At 45.4% G+C, this 18,702-nt stretch overlaps 2 protein-coding genes across 2 annotated transcripts; both read right to left on the bottom strand.

The window, feature by feature from the left end:
- Nucleotides 1-1,466: 1,466 nt before the first annotated feature.
- On the bottom strand, nucleotides 1,467-8,390 carry psmb2 (proteasome 20S subunit beta 2). The gene is made up of 6 exons (XM_012818402.2): nucleotides 8,177-8,390; nucleotides 7,335-7,457; nucleotides 7,143-7,213; nucleotides 2,243-2,405; nucleotides 2,036-2,085; nucleotides 1,467-1,651 (listed from the first exon to the last, which is right to left on the bottom strand). Exons 1-6 carry the CDS (start codon nucleotides 8,265-8,267, stop codon nucleotides 1,550-1,552), a joined length of 600 nt encoding a protein of 199 aa, XP_012673856.1. The 5' UTR covers nucleotides 8,268-8,390; the 3' UTR covers nucleotides 1,467-1,549.
- Nucleotides 8,391-14,493: 6,103 nt separating this feature from the next.
- Nucleotides 14,494-17,254, bottom strand: LOC105892142 (UPF0500 protein C1orf216 homolog). Its single transcript, XM_031586448.2, has 2 exons — nucleotides 17,110-17,254; nucleotides 14,494-15,952 (listed from the first exon to the last, which is right to left on the bottom strand). The coding sequence occupies exons 1-2, from the start codon at nucleotides 17,112-17,114 to the stop codon at nucleotides 14,953-14,955; spliced, it is 1,005 nt and encodes a 334-aa protein (XP_031442308.1). The 5' UTR covers nucleotides 17,115-17,254; the 3' UTR covers nucleotides 14,494-14,952.
- Nucleotides 17,255-18,702: the final 1,448 nt, after the last annotated feature.

Below are 18,702 nucleotides of genomic sequence, written 5' to 3'. Positions count from 1 at the left end.
GTGTGAACGAGAGGCCGATCTGACAATATTTCATTCTGCATTCAGGCAATCCAGGCTCCATGGAAACAGGCCCTAAAATTGTAACCAAGGCAAACATTTTAAAATCACTATTACCAGTCTCTTTTGAGAGGAACCTACTTACAGGTGTCGTTCTAGTTTGTAGTTTCAAGTATATTCATATAAGCTAGCATATGCCAGGTCATTTGACTCACAAGTCCCTTAAACTGTAATAAATCCACAAATATGAGTGTATTTCTAAATGATTAAGTTTTAAACGCAGACCAAAAGACAAGAGGCCATTTTCTCAGCACTTTCAGAAAGGTGGCTCCATGCTGGGGGGATGGAACAAGCCTCACCGGACTCACTTGAACTTAACAGTGTCTACAAGCTCTCTGTGACATCAGACAAGCCTCACCTGACTCACTTGAACGTAACAGTGTCTACAAGCGCTCTGTGATATCAGACAGTCTAAACATCCAGTTCTGGGTCGTCAGTCCCTCAGCAGTCAACTTATTTGCAAACAAAAATTGCAGATGTAACAGAGTGCATTAATTACACATTTCATGTTCATAGTACATGATTTCTTTAAACCATTTTTTTTTTTTCATAATCACAAAGCTCTGAAACTCTTGATTTGTGGGACTGGGGCGAGGTGATTAAATGAGTCCTGTGACCCCGAGTCCTCAACTAATGCACGCACACACGTGCACACGTTCATTACGACTGCAGCAGTAACGATTGCACTGCTGTGTTGCGACCAGATTCAGACACAGTCAACAGCCCCCACGCGGCCTACACAAACATGGACCACCCACGAGGCCTCAGCATCCAAACACCCTGCTCCGCTCCGCTCCCCTCCGCCATCTGCTACTGTACCTCTCCTAATGCGATCTCACTTCACACCTCCTTACCTGCCACCCTCACACACGCTAAAAGTGGAGATAACCCCCCTCACACGGTCTCTTTCTCTCTTTTCCTGTGACCCCCACCACCACACAGACACTCAGTGGGACTATTCTCAGCCTCACTTCGCCTCCGGGCAAACATATGCTCCCCCCCCCTGCCCGCCCAGATTCCACTCTGGGTGTGTGTGTCTTCTGTGTGCATGTGAGCGGGAACTGTTTTAATGTTTATTAATTACCTGCCTGTGTACAAGACTGGAGACTACACCACACAAGCACACACACACACACACACACACACAGACATGAGACAGTTATGGTGATTTATAACACTCGCTTGTCCCACTGTGGAGAACACCAGCTCTCCCAGAGCACGCACGTCTGTGTTCACAACGGAGCGGGTAGGTGTGTATGTGACGGAGTGACAAAACAGCTCTCTTAGGAAAACAAGAAAAGTAAAAAAAAGAGAGAGAGAGAGAGAGAGAGAGAGAGAGAGACGTCTTGGTGTGGAGCGGTGGCAGAAGGCAGCTCTGGATGTTAATGATGCCACATGAACCCAGAAACTTCAGCAGAGGACTTTTATTTAGAACATGGGGAGATAAATCTGAAGTACAAAAATCACACTGGGGCTGTTTGGCGGGGGGAGGTCACTTAGCGCCGATGGGGAGCTTCTCCAGGTCGTGGACGCCGTCCTTGTCAATCAGACGCACGGTGAAGGAGGGCAGGTTCATGATGAACCGCTTGTTCAGCTGCAGAGGAGAAGGAGAAAGAGTGGAGGAAAGGAAGAGGAGAAAGAGTGGAGGAAAGGAAGAGGAGAAAGAGTGGAGGAAAGGAAGAGGGTACAGGGGGAGGAAAGGAAAACAGTTGAGTGTTTCATCCTGAAACTGGTACACATCATCACTACACCTATTCAGCAAACTTGTGAGAACAGGCTCACACCGAGGTCTGGGGAATCATTTGAGGCTTTGGCAAAGGTTCCTAATTTCCAGTGCTTTTCCTTATTTCCTTGTTCTAACTGCAGCCCTATTTGCAAATTAACATTTGCATACTACACAATTTGGGAAGGGATGGAGTAGTGTGTGCGTGTGTGCGTGTGTGTGTGTGTGTGTGTTAACATGATGGTAGGTCCTCACCTCCTCGATACACTTCTTGAGAAGCTCTACTGCCTCATCACGGGTGAGATCTGCAGAAGAGAAACACAAACACATTAGACAAAGACTTCAGAGCATCCAATATATAACAACAAAACAACAGAAAAGCAAACATAAGTTGCATGAGAGAAAGAGAGAGAGAGAGAGAGAGACAGAGAGAGAGAGAGAGAGAGAGAGAGAGGCACACACCTGGTTTGTAGTATCTGTCGAGGATGGAGAGTGTGAGATAGGCGCCGTAGCCATGGGCAGCAAAGGGGGCTTTGGCCACAGCTGCCAGGTAGTCCATGTAGTAGAGACCGGGCCCATCCGTCTCATCATAACCAGCCAGGAGCAGGTTCACATGGTAGGGGGTCTAGAGAAAGAACGAGGGATGACAGACGAGAGCAGGACAAAGGGAAGGAGAGAGGGAAAAAGAAACAGGATGGGGGAAGAGAGGGAGACAGAGAGAGAGAGAGGAAAAGGAAGAGACACGAAGTGAGAATGAATAAATAACTAAGCCCAGGATTAAAAGTACTAGAAGTTTGGGGTGTCTCTCCTGGCGTCTTAGACGCTGTTTCTCATTAGCGGTCGGCTCTTAAATGAATAAAACCAGCAAGAAGGGGAAAAGAAACAAAAAAACACAACAAACAGCAGGGCTCTGGGGAGGGGTGTGAGCCTGCGGAGAGGTGCGGTGTGCTGTGTGTTGTGTGTGGCTCTGGGGTCTGGGGGGGTCGTGGTGTCACAGGCAGTGTGACATCTGCTGGAAGACAGCACCCCACTGCTCCCCCTGCCCCCCAGCCCCCACTCCTACCCTTACCCCCCTACATAGCCCCAACCCTGGAGTCATGCCAGCACTCATTAAAACTTCTCCACTCCTCTCTCCTACTCCTACTCCCCATCCCCATCCCCAGTTCCTCTTCCTTCTCCTCTCCTCTCCCCATTTCTAACCAACTCGGCTCTTTTCTGTCTCCATCTTCCCCTCATGACGTGATAAACCTGTGTGTTTGCATGTCAGCATTCATGGCTATGTGCATACTGGTGTACTCATTTATATTTGTGTGTGTGTGTGTGTGTGTGTGTGTCATACATGAGACAGATCTCCGCTTAGTTCCCTGCAGTGGAGCCTGAAAGCAGAGATGCATGAGGCACCGTGCCAGAACAGATCCAACCCCAGAGAAGACCAGTACCTCACTACCTCCCTGCACACACACACACACACACACACCACCTGTTGGAGGTGTTCTGCACGTGTGCTGTGCCAGCCTGGATCCACAACACAGACCTCTGGCCCTCGTATGACAGCTATCAGCACACAAACCTTCACCCAATTCAGTCGTTCTCTAATTTTTTGTATTAAAGTGGAACTCCACCCCAGAACGTGGTTTCCGAGCCCTCAACTTAACGATGTGGCTGAACTGTGATGAAACACATCACTGCTCCTGAAGCATCTTGAACCTTGCAAGGCCGCTGCCGACGTATCCACCACCTTTTGGAACATATCCAGGTCATGAAATTGGCAGGCCCACCTCCCCCAGCCCCTGCCTTTGAATCACATTTTCATTTGCTGATAGAGATTCATTCACAGGACTTTGTCATAGCAAAGAGGGTGACACAGGAGGTCTTACAACGTCTTGATCTTTTTTTCTAACTTCCCAGACACACTCCCAATCATTTCTCACTTCCGGCTAAACATAGTAATATAAAAGCTCAGACTGCCTCTAGTCAACAGTGAATATCACACGACATCTTTGCAACCAAACTGTCTGTGAAGCAAATACTGGCACCTCAACAAACTACATTTATTGAGACTCTGAAGGGCAACAATCCAAAAACTTAGAGAGGGAAATATGGACATTTGTCAGCCAGAATATAAGAAGTGTATCAGACCGGTTAGGCCAACCACAGCTCTGGAAGGGGCCAACAGGGGCAGATATCAGGTGTGCCAGTTCTGCTGGGAATACCACACTTCAATCACACCCCCTGTACTTACCCCAACCTCCTCCTTCTCTCTCTCTTCTGATGTGAGGTTTGGAGCAGCTGGAGTATGTCTGAGGGAGCGGCGGTACTCATGGGTGTGTGAGTGTGTGAGTGTGTGTGTGTGTGTGTGTGTCCATGGTAGTGGTGGTGAGGGGGGGGGATTGCTGATACTCCTGGGGTGCCCGATGGCCCAGGTGTTTTTTTTTTTTTTGAATGCTCTGGCAGTACATGGCACCTGCCCAACCCCCTCTCCTCCTCAGCAGCAGCCCAGAAGCATTGGCACACACACAACTGCTGTCGGCTTGTACTCTCCCTCTCAAAAACACACACCTACACACTCCCCACGACACAGAGACAGTTTATCCTCCTCTAATCTATATAGAAAAAAACACCAATCTGCTGGTCAATGTAAATGACATTCAAGTATATGAGGGCCACCTGCTGTAACACAGGCCCTTGCCGAGTGTGTGTGTGTGTGTGTGTGTGTGTGTGTGTGTGTGTGTGTGTGTGTGTGTGTGTGTGTGTGTGAGAGTGTGTTGAGGCTGCATGTTGACTTCAGGACCCAGTCCCCGGCTCCCACACTCCCTCATCAGTGCCACTAATTGTTTTTTGTAATTATTTTCTCCCCTTTGCTATTGTGACAGGAGGTGACTACAGTCTCCCTAACAAATTAACCCACAGCAGTCAGGGCCTGGGAGAGAGGGGGGAGGGGCACTAGACTGCCACGCACAGATGGGCACGCCGCGTCTCTTTCACAAACACACACACACACACACCAACACAGGTAGGTATGCTTTCACAAACACACACACCCACCAACACAGGAAGGTATGCTTTCGCACAATCACTCCCTCACAAACACCTAAATCCATAAATCAGTACAATGGGTGCGTACACTTGAAGGGGGTGGGGCTGAGGGGATGGTATCAGAGGCATGATACCCGCGGGGGGAGCTCGGGTGTGCTGGTCCTCTGGGACTTGCACACTCCTGAGCTGCCAAAAGCACCCCACTACTACTACTCCACACACACACACACACACACACACACACACACACACACACACACACACACACACACACACACACACACACACACACACACACACACACACCCCCAGATGTGACCACCCAGCAGGAGCTACAGTCACACCATCACACAATAAACACATATGATCACATCACACTTGCAGTCAATGTGGGCAATAGGCCAGAGCCTGATGAGTCTCTCTTACAATGATCTCATGTGTTTGTCGGGTCATGTTGTGGTGCTCATTGATACTTTTACTCCAATCCATTTCCCCTGAAACCTTCGTTACTCGCTTCAAAATCAAATCTATCTTTAGAAAAAATAATGAGACCAACGTCAGGGACTGTGGTGGAACACAGACAGCAAGCAAGCAGGTTTGGCGAATCAGTGGTCCTAGCTTGCAAGTTAAATCATTGGTTAATCACGTTAATGCGCAATTGCAAACAAGTGCTCCCAAAGGCGGGTTTTTTTTATTCCCAGTGATGCCAGGGATGCTAGCTAGCGAGCGACTACATGATTAGAATTCCACTCTACAATGACTGATTTCATGATGGAAGCAGAAATGGAAGCACCTGCTACTCCCGCAACAAACGGCGGTAGTGACTAAGACCAACACCTGTGGCCTTATTTGCGAGAAATGTTTTCTTATGTTGGAGTGAAAGATTCTTCGTACCGGAGGAAGTGCCTCTTATGCTTACCCAAAGCTACTGAAATATTGGCATTCAAAAACTCCCCATCCAACCTCAGGAAACATATTAAGGGTAAATTAAGATTAATCCCATGAGCAGCAACGTTAATGTTTAGTTATCATATTTAGCATAAACCTGTTAAGATATCAGATTCAGCTTGAGCAAAACCTTTGCCTATTGTATTCAAATCAGGCCCATAGGAGTTTACAAGGCAGGTGTCCTTTCTCAAAACACTGACCTGAACACAATATTATGCATTTGCCCTCTACATCCTCTAGTCGGAAAAAGCATACTTATAAACGCACTGTTACAACTCCTTCATAGTGTCATATTGTTTTTCTGAGAATTATGATGATAAGTTCATAGTAGATGCAAAAGTATACTTATGTACAATATATTATGTTGAACGTTGTTGCTCCTGGATGGATCACAGCCAACCCAATTATTTTCAACACAACTCTTTGTCCTTGGTCATGGTGGCCACAGCACTTAAAAGAATAAACTTCATCATTCTCAACATTCTGACCCTTTGCTTTTTTATTAACAGCATTTACTTGTACTTTTACTTTCAATACTTAAGTACATTTAATACCAGAAAATTACTTTTGATACTTAAGTACAGTAAATATCAGATACTTTAAGACTTTTACTCAAGTATTATTCTAATAGGTGACTTTCACTTTTACTTGAGTCATTTTCCAGTAAGGTGTCTCTTTACTTTTACTCAACTATGGCTTTTGGGTACTTTATACACCACTGCTGTTTACAAGCCAATCATCAAATACATTGTTGGCTTGCAAGGTGATATTTTGACCTCTTCAGGGTGTATTACTGGGGTGATTTAGGTCACTTGAGACACTGAGGTCACAATAAACAGTTAAAACAGCAAACTATTACGGAGAGGCTTCTGGCTGGGGAACTGCTGTACACCTGACTCTCAGCTAAGGATTTCTACACTTTGGGTTCGTCTTCTTTTGCCTATATGTCAGTTAACCGTTTTTGTTCCAAGTTGGTCACTTAATACAGTATATTGTGTCCTGTTGGTCTTTATCATCTTAAAATGGCCATAGGTATTGGGTATTTTAAAGGCATCTTGGTAGGTTAACTCAGTTCAGTGGTGGATTGGTTGTTCATCCCATAGGGCAACACAAGAGGGGGGTGAAACAATAGATAAAAAGAGATTGCGTATTGTGTGCGTCTCATATAAACTAAGAAAAGAAGTGTCTGTCTGTGAGTGAGTATTGTATGGAATATATGAATCTTTAAGCTGGCTCGGAAACGTTGTGTGCAGTGGTACTGATGTGTTGTGGGTCAAGGATATACGCTCTGTATGTGCGCATGTGTGGTGCTATGAAAATATCAGTGCAGGCTGTGCTACAAAAGCACATATTCACTATATAGTGACTGCATACATACCCGGCTCCGCAAGTAGTCCGCCAGGTTCTTTCGGGTGAAGTTAGCCGCTGCTGCTGGACTCAGCTCATAACCTACACAACCAGGGTTTCAAATTCAATGTAGTCATTATGATCAATAAACTCAGACAAGAACGAACAATACAAATACAACACCCACAGAGACACACCCCTCCAAGGTAACCACAGTACTCACCATTTCTCATTTTGTAGAGCTGCACATTCTTCTGAATATACTCTGCAAACTGCACAGTATCACCGGCCTCACCCACACACAGGAGCAGAATCTTTTCACTCAGTTTGAACATTTTGTCGTAGTCTGAGAACAAATACATTCATAGGCAAGTTAAATGCGTGTTTTGAACGGAGAGTACCGTTTCCGTGTCACTACCGCGAATCTGACTAATGATAAAAGAAGACATGAGTATGTATCAAACTTTGTGGGAACATTTGCTCAGAACATCTGACTTAACTTTTGCTGTGGTAATGTATGTCTTAATGCTTAATGACTGCAAGATTGAATTATTCTCTGGGCCCAAACTGTAAACTGCTTTCACTTTCATTAACGTTAATCTGAATAAAGCGCTGCTAATGGGGAATTTCCTACACGTTGTCAATTTAATTAAGTAAGGAAATTAGATACTCAATTTACACACAATACAATTCGATATTTTTTTTCATTTCTGATATTCTGACGTAAGACTCTCTAAACGTCTGACAGGACTAGACATTCCAAACTAGCGTTAACAAAGCGAGTCATCTCTGGCTAAGCTAAACTAGCAATTTCGCTAACGATTATGTTAGCATTACCTAGCATTTTTCGAGCACACCGGTCAACGGGTAGTTTATTGTTTATTTGTATTATCTGGGTAGTAATAGTACAACCATCACTAAATAACTATCCATAATCAATATCTTGGCTTAGTTAACTGTGCTGGGTGACGGCAAATATATTCCTGTGTGCTAGTTACTCCTAACTCTTCCACTCTCGGCAGCTAACATTGCTAAGACAGGCTACAATGCTAAGTAATGACTTACCATGCTTCATCTGGATGATACTGCTTGCAGCAACATTATCTGCTGCAACTAAGACGAAGTCAGGTCCCTGTATGCCAATTAAATACTCCATTGTTGTATTGTAATTTCTGTTTGAATTTTAGGGCTTTTTGTAGTCACACACCACAAGCCACCGCTCCAGACACAATCTGTTATTACACAGCAAAAGTGAATCACGGCGCGGGATTCTGACGTCATGTAAAATGAAGCCAAATCGGAGAGGTTCAGTTTCTCCCTCTCCTGCAACATGTGACTTGCTGTTGTCCAGTCAATCTCCGTCTATCTATCCTCTATAATCTTTGTATAGGCTACTACTCCTTCCGAATCCAGACCCTTTCACAATGTATGAAGGGAGAGGTCAGTCAAAAGATCACAAAACAATTTTGCCATTTAAAAAAAAAGAAAAAGTAGGTATTAAGATATTTAACGTATATTGTGATATGTATCCTCTGTACTGAGAAAAGTGACAGGTTATAGGCTATCATTTTCAAATTAGCCTATACATTAATTCATTAAACTTGATGGATTTAGTAAGAAAACACATATCATTTTATCATTATATTACAACTAATCCTCATCAAGGTTTTCCTCTTAATTATAACATTGTAATAGCCTATTCGGGACACTAGCTTGAGTAGTGTTTGGTAGGTTTGGTTCCTGTAGCTGTGTGAGCAAGGGATGATTCACTGTGTAGATGGCCTTGGGGAAGGTGCCAAGGTCAAAAAGGACACACTGAAAACCCATCACAAAGAAACACAACAATACATATATCACCCCTTAAATGTCTTTATAATGACACATTTTACAAACATCTTTTTGCATTACATCTGTACCCTTTGTAAAGCACCATAAGGTCCCCGAAATAAAATACGACATGTAGAATAAAACATGAAGCATATAAGTTCCTATCTCTTTCAGCCTGCAGGTCAGAGTGTTCATTTATCAGCTTTCAACGACATACTGCAATGGTAGTGGTGCAGGATTTAAGTGTGATTTTAAAACTCATATTCATCTTTTCTCTATACCACATCTCTGTCAGCAGTTGTGCCTGGTTCAGCCTGAATGCTTCGTTAGAACTCTTCATTTGCATTCAGATTAATTATCTAATTACCCACAAATGTCCGGCGGCCAGCCCACACCCGCTCGTCAGCTCTGAGCCTGTAATTATTTTAATCATTTACTTTCATCTGGAGCACTCTTGCCTTACTCCTGCGCTTAGAGGCCATCCTTAATTACCTTGCCAAGACTTCTCTCTTCTTTTCGTGAGAGACACAGTGAGAGAGAGAGAGAGGGAGAGAGAGAGAGAGCCCGATGGCGACATGTGGCAGGAGCAGACAACACTGAGGAAGCTTGCAGCTCTGCTAGTTGTTGCCCTGATTCTTTTTCTCCTCTCCCTCTCTAACCCCTGAGCATCCTCCTCTCTCTCTCTCTCTCTCTCTCTCTCTCTTCTCTCCCTCTTTCTCTCCCTCCCTCCATGTCCTGGTCTCTCTATCTCTCCACCAACCCCTCCCCCACTTCCTCCCTCTCCCCCTTTTATCACAAGCACACACAGGAACCGCCTCTGGGCTTCAGCACTCTGACTGCTAATACACTCTCTCACACACACACACACAGATGCACTCACACATACAAAACACAGACCTCCCACCCACACCCACTCACACACACACACACACACATTATGTGACACATATCATGCTTGTCTGTCTCTTCTATATTCTTCCCTCCCTAAAGTTGGCAATCACACTGTTCTTTCACAGCATCTGGTTTGTGCCCATCGGAGACACAGTGGGCCTGACCCGTCACAGTGCAAACTTCAAACGCAAACACACACACACACACACACACACACACACACACACACACACACACCCACACACACACACTAACTCAGCTACACTCATTGGCTAGAAGGACAAGTCAGCTATGGAGTGGGCTTCTTGCACTGTCTTGTATCAGACTCTTACTATCGTACTACATCTTTGCACTCAATCGTTCCTTCGGATGAATTGTGACCATATAAGATCCTCTCAATTATTTCTGTGTTGACAAGAGAATGGGGGCACAACTTTATGTTGACCACTCTTCAATGTAGCCCTGATTAAAATTATTCAACGTTATTATAGATATGAGTCACAAATTAATGTTCATAATGCTGTGAAAAACTAGGGTATGAGAAATATACACTCTGCTGTAGTGCCATAGGAGACACCTTGTGTCCTGAAGAAAGTTGCACAGAACTGAGAGAAGTGAGTGAGGTGCTGTCTGTGAAGATTTTTTTTACCAATTTTAAATCATAAACGCAGAGCAGTATTTTTAATCCAGGGTTTGACAAGCAGAGAAACATGCCAAGATGAGTTGACTGTTGACTGTTGTTGCTCCAGTTATTTACAGACACATTTTTTTTTATCTGACATACAGTTACCTGAAACTGATGTAACAAGTCTGCAAAAGTGCAAGCAAATATTCTGCTTTGTGGTTTGAAATTTGAAATCACATGTTTTGCAAAACAGGCATTTCTGTAGTAGAAGTAAACAGAAAATTCAAGCATTTAAAGCAGTGCACTGGAAACACCAGTGAAAAGACCTGGGAGAAAATACATGTTGATGAATTGCTCCAGCCAGGAGATGCCGTGTTTTTGTTGGCTGTGTGAGTATACAAAGCTGACCTTTTGTTATGTGTGCCTCACATGTTGCACTACAATGTGTTTTCAGAGTAATGTGGATATGGAAAACTACACAGTCTTTGGAAAAAGAAACCTTCTTGTTAAAGCTTTTGGTCCTGTGTTCATCATTTTCAGCAGATCCCTCTACACAGAGTATAGAGTAAATGGTTTTGACTGAGGACATCAGTGCGTAGTGGTTTGTACAAAAATGAAGTCATAAAATGTGTGCCATTTTGTTGCAATAATTGGATTATGCGAAGGGATGATACAGTTCCTTATATGAATATTGTGGATTTTTTTCTAGCTTGCAGTTCGTGTGTACAGTTTTGAGAAAACGTGTAAAAACGTTGTAAGAAACCAACTGAAAGTGTATAGGAGAGCTTATTTGCAATGCAGGTTTGTGTGTCTGTGTGTGAATAAGTGTTGCGTGTTTAAAGGGAGGATTCAAACCTTCTTCCAATCGCCGTGGGATTCATCCTCACAAACTTCGCGTTGGAACAACAGCACTCTCGGGGGAGCAGGCAACACATAGTGTTAAGTTTGTTTAATGTAGCAGTAGAATTAGCATTCTTGAAGAACGCCGTTCATGCCGGTGTCAAGGGGCCAGCTTTTTGGTTTTAATCTGCAATTTTACGGTGCTGAGTCTAGAAGGACTGCGCCCCCCATCCGCTTTTGTTTTCTGCTGTCGCCGTTTAGCGGTGCTTTGCTTTACTAAACTGGGAAAGGACGTGCGGAGAACCTGGGCACGAGAGATCACTTCATCTGAAGAGGGTGAAAAAGAGCAAATTAAATGGAAGTGACAAGCTCTGAAGAAATCCCCCCGGCAGCTGTGCGGATTCAACATACTCGACCGCCCCCCCAACTCAGCCGGCCTCCTGACCCCCGTGCCTGGCACACGCACCTGCTTCTCCAAGGCGCGTTTCCACCACGCAAGATTATCCCGGGGCGTGGCGCGCACGGCCCGCTCTCATTGAGGTCTTGTGAAAACCCTTTATGCGTGAAAAAGCCCCCTTTCTCCTTCTATTGTCTAACACATTTTTATGGGAAAACATTGGGCATTATGAGGTTTCCACATTTACATGGGACTCCATAGACTGGTATAATCCTTTCAACCAGTGACCGAATGAAAGTTTAAGTCTGCTGTTTTCATATTTATTAGCTGGTTAAAGCAGACGATGCAGCTGAGCGGTCCCGACCAACAGGCTTTCTCTGCTCTCCACTTTTCTTGCGATTGACTGCCAACATACAGCATCTATCAGAGCTTTTATGGACATGCCTTAATCATTTAAACAGCCTGGTGTTGATTGTGAAAGTGCAATTTCAAAGCCTAAATAAAACTGATACACCCTGTTAATATTTGAATGACCTTTGTCAATGTTAAGCCAGAACCCAAAACAAACTTTTATTTGCACTTGATCAAATAATATACATACATTGCCATAGCATCATATATGTTTTTCACAATGAGCAAATGCCACAATTTAACATAGGGCAGGCTAAGTGTAAGCTATTAAACATCCATATCTATCTATCTATCTATCTATCTATCTATCTCTGTCTGTCTGTTGCCCTCTGTAGACAGATAGCATCATCCTCCCCAGGCCGTGGGGCTAGAGCAGCCCCCATGCCCACCACCCCTACTGTCAGCGTGGATCTCTTCCACCCCAGCAGAACGCTGGCGGCTAGAGCGCTGTCACACTACATCAGGCGGAAACAGAGCGAGGGGGGAGAGCGCGAGAGAGAAACAGAGAGGGGCGAACCTATTATAGGATGCTCGCGAGGCCTGGTCCGTGTCTCGCTCAGTTCCAAACTGAGATTAGATGGGACACGTGTCGCCCCCCAGTGACAGTATACGGCCAGTGCATGTAAACCTCTCAAGTTTTCGGAATTTATTAGGGACGTATGACCAAACAAGGTCAAGAAGTAAATAGGCTACAGTTATTTGTATAGGCCTGCGTTGTCCCATGGCCATAGACCTAATTTCAGCCATAATGATATTGATATTTTACCTGATAACAATGTTAGGAGTTGGTACAGCTTAACCATCATTGATCATCAGTGACAACTCAGAAAAGGATGGAAGAATAGATAGGTGCATAAAACAGGTATAGTTTGTATAAAAGAAGAACCTAATTATTGAATTACTATGCCCTCGGGTAGGCTCCTTGTGAGCTCAAATTATGATTGATCTAACGTTTTCTTCTGCAAATCCAAATACTTGCGTTTCGTCTACACCTCGTTCCCGCTAGCTGTTATTGAATATGTCTATTGGCAAGATCAACATGAATATGGGTTACAGGGCGCCAGGCGAGTTTAGTGTGTGATAAATATGATGTAGGAGCACACGGACAGGGGCTCCTGAAAAAACAGCTATCTCCATCAGTGCACTCTGTAGTTTACTCAAAACACGCCGAGCGCAAACTGAACGCCCTTTGCCTGTTGGAACTAGGCTACTTACCGGGACGAAACCTTAGCCTTAACCTTAACTTAAACAACTAATCAGTTGTCAGAGTTGTGCTGTTGTTGTAGCAGCCCCCTGTCCCTCATTATATTTCTAAGCTGAAATAGGACTACCACTTTTCATAACCGTTATTAACGCTCAGCATGGGCCATATCGTGTACCGACCTGTGTCGTGCATTATATCAGTGTCGCTTAGCGAAGTCATGTGATTTATAAGTGTGGACATTTTATGTAGAAGCACAAACTTAAAGCTGTGGGCCTATTTTGGTTATATGAAAGTGCCAGGCTAAACAATGTGTCAAGTGACATGAATATTTAAAAGGTGTGACACTCCCCTAGCATAAGGTCTTATTATAGCATTTATAAGACAGGCATATTTAGGCTCCGGGTTCCATGGTTTTGGCATTTTTTTGACTGGTCGAGAGGCACAGGGCTCTTCAAAAGAAGAACATTTAACGAATAAAGCGTGACACCCCACTAACACAAAATCCACAAACAAACAACAAATTAGTATTGTAGTCTTATGCTACAATGGTCTGCCACTATTACGCACACAGACCATAACGGTGATAAGCGGAAAGCTAAAATCTGCGCCTCAGGGCCGGGCGGCACAAACGGAGATTATCCTCATCTTGCCTCAAGGGCTTGGCTCTGGCGCACGACTGGACCAGCGAGTGCGTCCCGGGCTTGGAGAGCCAGAGCCCCGAGGCGCAGACTCCAACGAAACCCCAGGGGTACATAGCATCGGGGGTGCAACTCCTGCAGACTTGTTCAGACGATGGATTAAATTACAAACGGTATCTGCGTTAACATACACGCACATATCTTGCATGTACATGCGCGCAAACACACAAGTTGAATATGCTGCACCCGGGGCGATGGATATGTGTGTATGGTTGATGCCGTATGAGGCAGGCTAGTTATTCAGAACAATTCTTCATCTGAAAACAGTTTAAAATGGACTCTGTGGTATCAGGCCAGTTTCCAGGCAAATGTCAAAGACAAAAGATGCTACACGCGACAAGAAGAACTCAGGGGCCGAAGTCTGCCATGTGCTGCTATATCTGAATCACACAGATAATCCTAATCACTTCAACGGCCAAAAGGTTCAATTTAACATTTGTCTTTCCCTTCCATTCATACAAAGAATGTAATTAAAGAAGCCACACCTGAAAGTGTTACAGATGTTTTATTCCACATAATATAGATCCATTTATGATAAGCTCTGGGATAAACTTTAATATAATTTAAAGGTCATATATAGAGGTTATTTTAGTATATCTGTCCAAGAATTCTGGCTGGGAACAGAAATACAACATATAATTCAACCGCTCACACACAGAGATAGATCACAGACACATGCTCTCACTCACACAGAGACATACACAGCCAGTCCCAGGAGTGCAAAGATAGAACAGAGGAATCACACACCAGGAAATAACTAGCCTACATCTCCAGACCCTACACGACACTGATCCCTGAGTCAGAGAGGGAAGGGAGACCATCACAGAACAAGGTCTGATCACGTCTTTGGCTGTAATATTATGGTTGGTGACAGTCCCAGGATGATACCACTCTCTACACAAGTCCTGTCTACTCTTTCTGAACGTTCCTCTTCCTCATCCTCATGTCTCAGTGGCTGGCAGCAGCTCCCATGCGCAGGAGCTCTTTGCGGTGTGTGAGGATGACGTCAAAGCTGCTCTGCAGGCGGTTCTGCTGGTCCTGCACGCGGGCCTGAAGGGTTCGAACCCAGCGGATCAGCGCCAGTCGCCGGTACATGGTGAGCTGCAACTGGTGCTTTTGCATCTCTTTCTCTTTGAAACTTTGTCGGTCTTGAGCACTCCACAGCGCCTCCATCACTTCATCGCTGGTACCGCAGCCGTCCCACTCGGAGTCCGACGAACCCTCCTCGTCCCCTGGCTCCATGCCTTCCAGGCTCCCTCGGAATCTCTCCGCCCCGCGTTGACCCGAGAAGGTGTGGTCTTGCTCCGCAGTGGGTGGACCCCCAATGCAGAGGCGGTCCCAGGTAGATGGGAGATTGCCAAGGCCAGCCTCTCCACCGTCAGCAAGCGAGGAGGCACTGCCGCTGTGGGAGCTGAAGGCAAACTCCTCATCACTCTCGCCCCACTCCAACCCATCATCCTCCTCCTCCACTCCTTCCTCCTCCTTACCGCCGTACTCTCTGGACTCTTCCAGGTCCTTCTTCTCCCCATCACTAATTCGCCTCATCTCCTCGTCTATCCTGCCCTCCTCAGCTCCCTCTGGAGGCACCCTGCCACCTCCATCATCGCCGCTCTCCACCTCCTGGAGGGGCTCCAGTGGGCTCCAGCAGGGCAGGCGGGATAGCGGGGACAGTGGCCCCAGAGGCACCCCTGTGTGGTGAAGCAGGGTCGGCAACTCGCGGCCCAGCGGCCCCAGGGAACGTGGCCTCACCTGATTACGGTTCTCGTCTCCCCCAAGTGTCTCGTCATCTTCACCCAGGAAGTTGAAATTGCTGTCTTTCTCAAACTTCTTGTTGAACTGCTGCGGGCCATTGCTAAGCAGGCGCAGGGAGGAGGACACACCTCCATAGGCTGCGTTGTTTGGGCGATCCTGCTGGAGCATTCTGGACTGGGTGCGGGACTCTGTAGCTCTGTTAGAGGCAGACAGGAAGTCAGAGAGAAAGAGTGAGAGTCTTTAGGAACCTGCTTTAGACCTCTTCATTTGGACTTCAGCAGGGTAAAGTTTAGAACTCCCCAGAGAACATTAAACATTTAAACATTAGGCTTACTCATGAAACAGGAAAATCAGAGCTAAGAAGTTGTGTGACAAACATCATCAAAATTTTCTACTGGAAATATTATCATCATGAAGTAGGCCTGATTGTTTCTATGGCACGCTGACATTACAGAGCATAGGCCAAAAAATGAAAGACTCAAATCTTCTTAAGAAAAAAAACAACCAAAAATCATTGGCACAACACGACATTTCTTCGGTACAAATACTACACGTTATCTATGTTTTTTTTTGCCATAGAAGTATAACACTTTGGCTAAACGAAATACATTATTTAAATGTAGGGCTATTGGCTACAATAATCAATGATGTTCTCCTGTTGAACGTATCGTCGAAGGTTATCCCAGCTTTTTCATATTTTTTCATATTTTTATTTGATCAGGGCAGTCAAGTTCATTTCAGATGATGTGGTGACAGGCAGCAGTTGCATTCCAGTGATAATTTTCCATCATTAACTGAATGTAGCCTTAATACAGATGTGCAGGCACCTGGCGCTGAAGGACAGCCACAACGTGCATCTCGCCCAGTTGCCAGGCGGTTTAGCTTGTCTGATCATTGAATCAGCATGACAAATGTTGAGCCCCGATCATAAAGTCAATGTCATGTTCTCGTCCTCGGTGTCTAAAGGGAATGCAGTGAAGTGAGAGGGCTATCATAGAGCAGAGCTTACATTACAGGCTACCCTACCTGCTTGCTATATGAAGGACATAAAACATATTTCCATAATAACGCCACTTTAAAAATACCATACATTAAGCTACGTTAGGCTATAACGTGGCGATGGCTCATGTTATTAATTCAACAGTAAACTGAAATGTCAAAGCTGGAGGGAACTAGATTAAAAGCGGACATAAATATATTACGGTAATTTACGGTACATAGCCTACATAAACAACAGCCTACATCAAAATATCGCAATAACGTGATTTGAAACAATGCGCAAAATAACAGTTTTGTCGAGATTAATCCGGCCATGGTTTGTTATGTAAGAGCGGCGCTCCGTTTGAGTCTCACCCCATCTCTCAGATCCTGCGCTCGGCGAAAAACCTTGCGCTCTCCGTTCATCCACGGCTAATGGTGCTCTGTCCTTTTGGCTGCTTTATTACATAAATCAGGACACACAAAACAGACTGTCAGAGGTGAATAAATAGAAGGCCTTGTCTTACCGTTTATTCTTCGTGGACGAAAAAGATGCCCTCCCAGTCGACCCTCCTCCCGCCGTGCTGTTAAAAGGATGTTTATCAGTGATTCCACCTCCCCTCCCCTCTCCCTCCCTCCCTCAGTACTGTGCTTATGATGCATGAAGGCCTACCGCTGGCTGAGCGTATGACTCACTTCCCAAACTGGGCAGGGGCCGCAGAACAAGGGAAATGAACAGAAGCAAACTGGACAAATACAAAATGGAAACATTACTGGTGCACGGGGGGGCTACTTTGCAGGGATATTGTTCTTGATTAAGGGTTCGGAAATCGGCTACCTATGCATGGCTCACTGGTTTGAGTGATATTAGAAATTTGTGACAGCTGATCGTTTGGTATCACAGATTGCGTCTGTTGTGTCTGAGCGTGTTTTTGTACATCACACAGACTTCATAAGTAGCCTGTGTTCTCTCCCGTCCCATGACAAGCGATGGCTGCCGGCAGAACACCTCCCCCCTCCCCCGCTCCTCAACCCGTCCAACAACATCCCCATTCAAGTGCTGCTCCTCCGGGCGTCTCCAGGCCCCTCCGCCTCGCCAGCCTTCAACAGTAGCCTTAACACATAAAAAATACATCAAACAAGAACGCGGCCCGCGGCTTCGTCACATGCTAAACCATCTCCATCTTCCAAACGAACGAATAAGGATGAGCAAAGGGGAGAGGGAGTCAGGAAGACGGAAAAGAAAATAAGGCCTTACTCAAACTACAGGAGGTGAAAGAACGTAGCTCTGATATTAACATTGCATTCAAATTCAGACTTTGGCATTCAAGAACGAGTGATGTGAAACTAAAATATGTTTACATGGACCACACCACCTTTTCGTAACGCACAAAGACAAATACAAAAAACTCCCACACACACAAACGAGGCACCATGATTTTGATCTTAAATGAGGCCTGTGTGTAAAAGAGTTAAAGCCCTGTGGAGGCTCGAGCTTGAACCCGCTCCTCCCCTGCTCCATGTCTGAGCGCGCTGCCGATGAGTGTGACAGCATCCGTTGGGTGCGCCGCCGGTCCCCCTGTCAGACACACGCGGTAAGATGAGGAGTGGCAGCTACCCCGCACTCGACACAACGCCCACCAGCGCTGTCTCACACAGCACATAGTGGATATGCTCAAGTGCGTGTGCTTACAGACGCTGTTGAAAAGTATATACTACCGCTGCCACTCTCACACATGCACACACTTTGTATAACAGGACACTATGAATGCTCGGATGTGTCGTCACACCTTTGACTAAGAGGACTAAGCTAGATGATACAGCCAATAGCATGATATCCTTGCACCTGGAAACCCATTTCAGACCCCATCTAAAATGACACTGAGGCAGGCTGCCAGTGTTTCTCCTTGTGATGCTGGACAAAATGTCCATCCAGTAAGTTTCTTTTAGGGTGGTAGTAAAATAGAA

This window comes from Clupea harengus, chromosome 19, assembly GCF_900700415.2.
Source record: "Clupea harengus chromosome 19, Ch_v2.0.2, whole genome shotgun sequence".
NCBI lineage: Eukaryota > Metazoa > Chordata > Actinopteri > Clupeiformes > Clupeidae > Clupea > Clupea harengus.
The sequence above is the reverse complement of the archived record's forward strand: the minus strand, read 5'-3'. Positions and strand labels throughout refer to the sequence as shown.

Bases quoted from the DNA above. Each gene is read 5' to 3' on its own strand.
- psmb2 (XM_012818402.2), bottom strand. From the start codon at position 8,267: ATGGAGTATTTAATTGGCATACAGGGACCTGACTTCGTCTTAGTTGCA. The intron at 7,458-8,176 runs GTAAGTCATTAC...ATTTGTTCTCAG, and splicing joins TATCATCCAGATGAAGCATG to ACTACGACAAAATGTTCAAA. The intron at 1,652-2,035 runs GTGAGGACCTAC...TCTCCTCTGCAG, and splicing joins TCAAGAAGTGTATCGAGGAG to CTGAACAAGCGGTTCATCAT.